The 10,117-nt window shown below is 37.2% G+C and overlaps 1 protein-coding gene across 4 annotated transcripts in view; it reads right to left on the reverse strand.

The window, feature by feature from the left end:
* Positions 1-7,358, reverse strand: part of exoc6 (exocyst complex component 6) — a 49,568-nt gene extending 42,210 nt beyond the window's left edge. For 2 of the 4 annotated variants that reach the window (XM_053511074.1, XM_053511073.1), the window contains exon 1: positions 7,198-7,358. In XM_053511074.1, the coding sequence (XP_053367049.1) occupies positions 7,198-7,325 (128 nt within the window). In that variant the 5' untranslated portion in view covers positions 7,326-7,358. Of the gene's footprint in view, positions 1-5,332; positions 5,467-7,197 lie in introns of those variants that run through there. The other 2 variants (XM_053511076.1, XM_053511075.1) reach the window with 1 other exon arrangement.
* Positions 7,359-10,117: the final 2,759 nt, after the last annotated feature.

Genomic DNA, 10,117 nt, shown 5'->3' on the forward strand with positions numbered 1-10,117 from the left:
ACCAAGATTTTACAAACACCCCGAATCAATATCATTATATTTTTTAAAGTTTTGTTACATTTCTAAACGAACTTAACAAATAATTCGCTCATACCACACTGAACGCTGTTCTGTCTGCCTATGTGTGAATAGTTTAGAGTGCACCACCTGTAGGATCATAGAGGAACTGCAACATTTTACCACCTGTGCCAATATATTAATTGCCACAACAAAAAGTCACAATATGTAACTGAATCGTTTTTTTACACACATCCCGTTTGTGTGAGTTTTTATTAAAATGGTGTAAAAAATGACTAAGAGATCAAAATGCTGCAATATATTTACAAGTCAAGCAGCTGATGCTTGAAATAAGTTTAAGAGCAAAACGTTGCATCATCTTCAACTGTAAGAACCATCATTCAAACCTTACAAAACTTCCTTCATAATCTCCACCAGCTGACTCGCCCTCATCTCATGGTGCTGTGACTGGGATTTTAGCAGGTAACTTTTAGCAAACAACAAAAATTCTGCCAACTTGGACAGAGATGTTTACTAAATTTAGGCGTGGTATCAGTAACTGGGACAGGTTAGGTAACTTTAGATGTTGTTTGAGTCTGGCTTTAGCTTACAGGATGTACAACAGTTTTCTGGTAGACTGAAGGTTTATGATTTAATTTAGGCTTTGGTACATTTCTATTCAGTGGTGATATCAAAAAACCTGGGCATTGGTGGCTCAGTAGTAGGTTTCTCGCCTGCCATGCAGGAGGATAAGGTTCGATTCTCACCCAATGCCAAAACCTCAGCCACTGGATGCATTGCCGGTCCCAAGCCTGGATAAAATGAGAGGGTTGTGCCAGGATGGGTGTAAAAACCTAAGCCAAGTTGTTATGCGTTTTGAAAGATACGATGTAGCGACCCCTCGACGGGAGCAACTGAAAGACTAACAACTTTATTTTACCTGCTCTAATTCAGAAGTCGCCACAGTGGACCAACTGATCCACACAGCAATTTGGCGCCGGGTGCACTTCATGACACAACTGTCCCATTTTTCTAACCGGGCTTGGGACGGGCACTGGACGGGGTGTGGCAACTCACTGACGGCGAGCCTCAACCCTCAGATCCCCAAATCAACAACCTAGAGCCTCAGCCGTCTGAGACACAACATCAGACACCTCAAGTTGTGGTAAACTTTTAGTTTTTATGTTTTAAAACTACTTTAAGTGGAAAATGGCATAAAACTAAGGAGTGAAAAAAAACAAAACCTTGTGGTAAATAGGTTTAGATTTTTTTTGTATGAAACGACTTGGAGTGTGTAAACATGTCAAACATTAAAAATACAATAAAATATTTCTTTATTTTAATTTCTTGGTAAAAAACAATTTTATAAATTTGATGTCAAAAAAGGTATGGATCAGGAACCAGTACCGCAGTTAAGATATCAGTATTGGTACTGAAAATTCTTGAACAGTACCCAGCCCTACTGAAGTACCGTAATCACTAAAAAGCTTTATAACGCATATACAGTATGCACTACAATGCACCTGCGCTTTATCCTCCTCGAAAGTACTAGAAAGTGAAATAATTTTCATAATATACAAATTATTTTACTGGCAGATCAACTGTGACAACAAGTTAATCGTTCGTGGTGTGCGCAGTGATGTTCTCTCACATAGTCGTAACAGGTTTCCATCAGCGTGCTCTAAATTCGAGCCTAGAAAATCATGTGCATATCTGATATATAATGAATATGAAACAATCTGTGTTAAACATTACAGTATCATCATTTTAAAAGTCAAAGCTATTAATTATGGAGGGAGAGAAACATATCTGAACGTTCGTCAGTGTAATGTGAGGAGATAAAGTGAGCTAACTTCCTCTATGTAACATAAACTTGTGCCGCAGGGGAACATCACAGAGCTGCAACCCATCCTAAAGTGGAAGTTCTGCTTGAAGATGACTCAGTGTTGCCAGATCTGTGGTTTTTCACGCAGTATTGTGACACTGATTCATCGCCGTGGCAGGCTGTTACTTTGGTGGCGGTTTAGAAAGAAGAAATAACGTAATCATGATTGTGGATTTTTTTTTTTTTTATTCTTATTATTTACAGCTTTTACTGAAAGGAACTATTTTTCATTATACACTGTAGGCCTAGAAAATGCTACAAGTTTCCCGTAATTGTTGAATTTTTACACAAAGTCAAACTCATTTGAATTAAATTTTTCTTTAAAATTAAAATTTGGAATTTGAACTGAAAACCTGGTGTGGAACATTTCAACTGTGAACAAACGACATCATAATTATATCCACTTTTATAATCCGCGATACCCGTCAAGTGGGACACACAATCTAAATCGATGTTTTTTTTTTTGTTTAGTGATTTACTTCCCACATTCTAGAACCATACTTGAGATTTCAGTCCTTCCAACAACAACAACAACAACACAAGACATGATGGTCAGCTGTTCTGGAACAGTTCTCACAAAAACAGTATCGGCAAGTGCATTTGCAAAACCTATCAAGGACCATGATGAACCTGGCTCTCATGAAGATCTTCGCAGGAAAGCAAGACCAAAACGTATCTCTGCTGCAGAGGAGACGTTCGTGTAGCGTTACCAGCCTCAGCAATCACCAATTAACAACCAGCACCTCAGATTAGAGCTGTTATGAAGACTTTACAAAGCATAATGTAGTGGAAACATCTCAATATCAACTGTTTAAAGGATGTATATTATTGTGTATTTTGGTCAGTAGTGTTTTATAGAGTAGAGAGAAATTAAAATCAGGAAAGACTGGAATTATAAGGTGTGTACAAACTGTTCACTGGTAATATCACCACTCCTAAATAGATCGGATCAGTCTCAGTCTCACCACCTGAGATTAAAAAGTCACTTTAATGCATGTGAGTCTCATCCTTGTCTCTTTACTCAACTGATCTCTATTCATGCTAACTTCCGTCTATACCGCGTTATCCTGTGTGTGCTCAGTTTTGAGCTTCGTGAAAAAGGCTGTGAATACTTATGTACATGTGCTTTCTCATTAAAAAAAATAAAATAAAATTTGCAAAAATCTCAAGTAAACTTTTTTCATGTTGTCATTATGGGGTGTTTTGTGCAGAATTCTGAGGGAAAAAAGGCATTTTATCCATTTTAGAATAAAGCTGTGACATAACAAAATGTGCAAAATGGAATGCAAACTTCATGCATGCAGACCCTGGGGTGGAAATCGAACAAATTTGTTTTATTTGTTCAAGTTTTATTTATATGGCGTTTTTACCAACAGTTATTGTACAGAATCAAAAATGACAGATTTACAGATTTTTAAAAAATTAAATGATGAATGATGAAAAACTTGAGCAGAAAAAAAATATTGTACCGAGTTGTAAATTATTTTAAAATAAAAGATCTGTACAGACTCTCTCTTTCTCTCTCTCTGTTTAGATGACAGTGTGATGGTCGCAGGTGCATCACCGACATTTTACCAGCAGGTATCTGATTACAACCCAACCTCCGCCCTCAACACCATTCAACTCATTCATCTCATTTTCAGGAAAGAAAAGCATGCTTATTTACAAAGATTTTAAACCGCCCTTAGTTTAAAGACTGACTGTTTTTACCTGCCCTGTTTATTACCCTGTTATTATTAAACTCTTTACTCGTTATAATGTATAACAACCGAAGGCAAGGTCAGAATGGCATTTCTGGTCAAACACTGTAAATGATTGATGTCGACATGTTAACGTTTAACTTCTTATAGGCAGAAATTCTCAACTTGGCAAAGTCTTTGGTAGAATCTTTCTGTCATGTTTGTGTTTTTTCCAAACCGCCATGAATACTTCATAGGTAGTTAATCAGTATTCTTACATTATCTTGTTGCGTTCTGTTCATGGGTACCATCTGGTCTGCTCTCACACTTGGCACAGGTTTTTACACCGGATGCCCTTCTCGACGCAACTCTCCCATTCACTAACCGGGCTTAGAACCGGGACTGCACTGCATGCAGAAGCACATAAACAAATTCATTTCCTGATTACTAAACAAGTGTTTGCACAATGTTCAACAGATTGCTGTAAACTTTCCTTCCTCATTAGGTACAATAGATTGACAGCACTGTTCAAAACAAGAGAAAGCCTCTATGTGTTATGTTTGTAAGTCTATTTTAAACTGTATGAAATTTATTCTCGCCATGGACTGGAACTGCTTATGCTCACGGAAACATGAGATACCCAGGGCGAGACATGTCTGTTGCATTTGTCTGTCTATGTACTCAAGGCTTCTCAATGTTCAGACTCGGGATCGGATGTGGACACCTTAAATGACCTACTCACTCATCCACTCTATACGGGTTCATCCAGTATACAGGGTGGCAGGAGGGACTTATCCCTGGCACAAGGCGGAGTACACCCGGGATGAAGTGCCAATGCATCGCACAACACGCATACACACACACATACATCCTCTCGAGACGCCCTTATATATTGACATGACATTGTCTTCCAACTTCCTCGTCTAGATATCCTCGCAACATTTCTTCCTGGTTAGAGAGATCAATTCAATTTATTGTTATCAACGATGAACAGAGAGAAACAGAAGAGTCTGGGGTTTCAGACACACACACACATTTACACACTACGGGTAATTTGGGAACGAAAATAAACCTAACCTGCATGTCTTTGGTCTGTGGAAGGAAACCTGAGTACCTGGAGGAGACCCACCAAGCCATGCAAACAGACCTCAAGGTGGGAATCGAACTTATTCAGTCTAGTTTTATCTATATAGCATATGCACACAGCGGGAATCGAACCCGGACCCTTGAGGTGCGAGGCGACGGTGATAAACCACCGGACCTACAGTACATGAAGACGGTCCAGCACCATGGCTGTTACACTATGATGTAAGCAGGTGGAATGACTCACATTGTGACACCCAGATGAGGACATGAGTACCCTACAGACCTCACTCACACACTCCCCTGTCTGACTGACACCAGATGTAGGTGGTTATTAGCTCTAACCCCAGGCTCAGACAGGGTGATGGGACAGAATGTGTCCTGACAGATGGAGGACTGTTGTGTTTGAGATGCTGGGCCTCACCTAGTCCTCGTTTCCGCCTAATCACTCCCCCTATGATACACACCAACACCCGACATAATAAACCATCACATCCGATCCGAATCCGATCTCATTACTGGAGCTCAACCTCGATCACAGTTAGCAGCCCTGACGTTAGCTACACAGCAGGCTAGCTTCGGTAGGAAAACAAAGGCCCAGCTCCATCTTCCCTCCAGCGCAGAGGACACAGCACCGAGCCGGACACGACAAACCGGACACGCGCAACAACCAGAGGAAACCGCCTACCGGAGCGTCGGGCCGATACACGCCGTGTCCGTGCTCTCGATCTCCTGCAGTATGCGCTCATGCTCGGTGATACTCTCCAGGGTTTCACTCTCCGCCATGTTGCTCTGTCTTCATCACAGCGACAGCTTATGACAATGCGGGCTCAAGGCGCACTGACCAGACTCTGCCGCCAGGGGGAGCCCTAAAGCAAAGGACGTGTCTCAAATAACTCCCATCGCCTCCCCCTGAGCGCGCTACGTAACGGTTTCTAAATCAAATCAAGCGCACTAGGTTTTTAATTTCGAGCTGTTAAGGACACGACTAAGCTCTATGTTTAGTATGAGTGAGCTGGACTTGGTCAGGTTGTAATACTGTATAATTATTGCTTTATGAGGTAACTTACACTGCGCTCCTCCTGTGACAGGGGGAAGAGGAAATCATACAGCAGCTATTCTTGATTACAAGTATAGTCTAGGGACGGTTTGTTTTGTTTGAGTGTGTTCTAGCTTACTGTACTGTGAATGTTATTAATATAATAATAACATAATAAGGCGGAGTGATAGGATTATTGGAATGTGTGGATCCAAAACATTATGGTTATTACAAGTCTTATACCACATCAACAACAACAACAATCCTAATATTAATAGGTGACACGTGAAGTAGTGGTTAGCACTGTTGCTTCACAACCCCAGGTTTGAGGGTTCGATATTATTAATAATGATAATAATAATAATAATAATAATAATAATAATAGACCTTTTATAAAAACATAAAATCGTGAAATTGTGAATCGTGGATTAAAATATTACAATTCCTGAAAAAATTTCTCCCTTTTTGTAAAGGTATTTAAGGTGTAGAAAGATCAGGAAGAAAAATGGTAGATTTATGTTAAAGTTATTTAAAGGACCAATATTATTAATTATACAATAATAATAATAATAATTAATCTTAATTAGTGCATACTTAAATGTTGTTGTTGTTGTTCACATAACATATAGGCTACAATCACTATACACGAGAAACAATGATGATAGCAACAACAACAACAACAACAATAATAATAATAATAATAATAATAATAATAATACATCTTAATTAATACATCTTAATTAATGTATAATTAGTTTAGATTTTGTTGTTGTTTATATAGTATTACATATAGGTTATAATCAACATACCACAACAACACAACACAACAATAAAAACAACAACAACAACAACAATAATAATAATAATAATAATAATAATAAAATTCTAACAATAAAAAACATTATTAATAGATCAACATATTTTAATTACTGGCAAATTTTCTCGAAAAACTATGAAAATCTAAAAAAAAAATGTGGGAAAAGGTGTGTTTATAATGCTACAAGAAACCAAAATCACTTTGTTTAATATGATTTTTATAATTATGCATAATGATGATGCTGCTGCTGCTGATGTTGATTATTATTATTATTATTATTATTATTGCTGTCGTTGGTGTTTGTGTTAATGCTGTTTCTATGTTAATATATTAACTTATAATGTATGCAAAAATACCACCAACAACATACAGTACAACAGCATAAAACCAGATTAATCATTATCATTTACTGCATTCAGAAGTAATTATTTTTAATCACTTCCAAACACAGAAGTTACGTTCACAGATTCTAAAAAAAGTAATGACATGGTAGTAACCTGTAGTGACAAAATATCATTAGTATTTTGCAGAGTAAGCAGTGATTAATCTACTCTGTTTACTTCTTCTTCTAAAACTTATGTGTTGTGTAACACAATGTGAAATTGGACTGATGAAACAGAAATCATTAGTAATGCAGAATGTAATGCGAAGGTCAGCGATTTCATGAGAGTAATAAACTCCTGATCTGGAGACTTACCTTAAGGTTGTTCCCAAAGGCAGGTCTACTGACTCAAGCTCTGCAAATACATTGCTGTAGACTTTCTCCTCTTGAACATCCTCTTCAGGGGGACTTGGCAATGGAGCCCTCACTCTGCTGCTCTCCATGATCCCTTCACCACCCAGAGAGTGTGTGTAAAAGACGACTACGTTTCAGGCAGGATAGCACAGAAAGCAGAGTCAGCAAATAACTGCAACCCCTGTAAAAAGCCTGTCCTCGTGATCCTCAGTACTTTGAATCCAACATGTTTTTGTTAAATATTTCCTTACGGTGTAATGAACTCTGCCTTCATGATGTAAAAAGTGTGGTGGCAGGAATGAACGAATTTGTTTTAAAAATACTTTAATATAATTATTTATCATCTATTTTGATTCAGATGCTAATCACTAGACTAAATACAAAACCTTGTACAAATGTAGATGTATGTGCGTGTTTGTGTGCATGTGTGTGGTCATCATAGATATCTACATTTCTTAACACAATTATATTAAAGCTGTCTAACACTGATCGTGTTGTAATCCTCATATCCTAAGAGTGGATGACATGAGAAAAAGGAATGTGTCATGTTGTGACTCAAGTTCACGCTTATCAACACCAAGAGCAGCCAAGGACAACTGCAGGACAAAGACACAATCATTTTTGCTAAACATTCAGAACCCACATGACTTAATATGATTTATACATTTGTACCAGTTTCAGCCAATATGAGAATAAGCCGCTAAGTATTTATACAGTATATAAATCAAACTTCTGTTGTCATTGAAAACATTTCTCATCTCTCTGTATACAGGGTCTTGGGAGGCCTGAAGTCTATCACAGGATACTTAAAGCACGAGGTGGGGTACAGCCTTGACAGGATGCCAATTCATCATAGAGCACACCACATTCACAATATGGAAATGCATGTCTTTATACTGTAGGAGTTAACCGGAGTACCCGTAGGAAACCCCTTCAAGCACGGGAAGAACATGCAAACTCCACACACACAGACCCTGAGGTGGGGAACGAACCCAGACACGGGAGGTACAAGGCGACAGTGCTAACCACTAAGCCACCGTGCCGCCACCGATCAAAACAGTCCTGATGTATCATTCCACTTTCCTCCTACACAGGTTTAGTGTTTGTGTAAAGTGATAGTGAGCAATTTACCAAAGAAAAATTACTGTCTAAACATGATGTTAGGCTACAGTGGTTAAGGCATTAACATATGGTTTAGAATATTCCAGGTTCAAACCCAATGGCCACCAAGTTGCCCCTTTTGGGTCCTTGAGCAAGGCTCTTAACCCTCACTGCTTAGATGTAAGACAAGATAAAAATTTAAGTTGCTCTGGATAAGGGCGTCTGCCAAATGCCGTAATGTAATGTAATGTAACGAACAAATAAATTTCCTGTTTACTAAACAAGTGTTTGCACAATGTTAAACGGACCGCTGTAAACTTTCCTTCCCCAATAGATTGTTAGATTTATAACATCATTCAAAACAATAGAAAACTTCTATGTGTTAAAAAAATTATTTAAACGTACAATAAAGGGGAAGTCAGGTGAAATTAACTCTTGCTGTGGACAGGAACTGCTTATGCTCACTAAAACATGAAAGTTAGCCAGGGTGGGACATACTGTATTTGTTGTAATTGTTTGCTTATACTGTATGCATACTTCTAATCCTCATCGTCATAGGAAGGTTGGTACACATTAATAAAAAATATGACTATATGACTATGATCTCATGCAAAGAGTTTTTTATGTAAAGAAGGAGAAAGCCGTCACGCTTTTTTGTTTTTTACGTGCTTTTAGATGTGTCACGTGAACGGCCCCTTAGTAAAAGTAACTTTTACTTCAAAATCATTTTGATATTACAGTGTCGTGTTGTGTTTAAACAGGCATAAAAAAATACTCTTTGCCCTGTTTATAGGCGGAGTATACTCAATAAAAAGTTTTCTTTTGTAGTTATTATTATCATTATTTTTATTATACAGCTGTAAACTTTTTAATGTTGAAAGTTGGAGCTGTTTAGGTTCACTAGCAACAATTTGCATACAAACAGTGCCATTACTTTTGCTTTAAAGTTGTTTCTTTGGTTCGGCATCTGATTCCAGTTAAACACTGGCAATTTTCCCACAAGGTTTAAATGTATTTTTTCTCAGACTGCCTTAAGCGAGAAGGTATGTTGTTCATAACTTATAATAAGTTATATATAAGTTTAATAAAAGTCATTTGCTTATTAAAAATCAGATCTGGACCTTTTAATATGAGTCAGTGATCAGGTAAGAACCAGAAGAATGGATCATGGCTTATCTAATTGTTAAGAAGAATTTGCATAATGGTTAAAAAAAATGCTGTTATTTAAGAAGAAAAAAATGTGTAGTTGTTGTCTTTTGTTGAGACATTTTAAAACTTATTTTATACGTTTTCTGTTCTCTATAACAGTCAAATTTATACCACAGGAAAGTCTCTACAATCTTTATTTTTGCATAGTTGATTAGGTTTTAATGAATAATGAAAAGAATAATAGAAAATTATTAAACATATATGTTATTAAACATATTACATGTATATTACATAAACATTTCAAGGCAGCAAACGTGACTGTAAGAGATGGCAATCATTGGTAAATTGTTGTACAATTAAAACACAATGAGATATAACTTGAAAGCAGGGTCAACCATTGTTCAGAGGTACAGTACTGTAGTAACATTTCATCTATTTACTGCCTCTAATTATTAATAATGACAGAAATAACAAGGAAGACAAAAAAAGGAAACATAACTCCACATAATATGCACAACATGAAGTGAACACAAGCTATATATAAATATGGGTATTCAATAATAATAATAATAATAATAATAATAATAGCAAGGAACACATACATAGATAACATAGAAAGAACAAAAATCAT

This window comes from Clarias gariepinus, chromosome 14 (assembly GCF_024256425.1).
Source record: "Clarias gariepinus isolate MV-2021 ecotype Netherlands chromosome 14, CGAR_prim_01v2, whole genome shotgun sequence".
NCBI lineage: Eukaryota > Metazoa > Chordata > Actinopteri > Siluriformes > Clariidae > Clarias > Clarias gariepinus.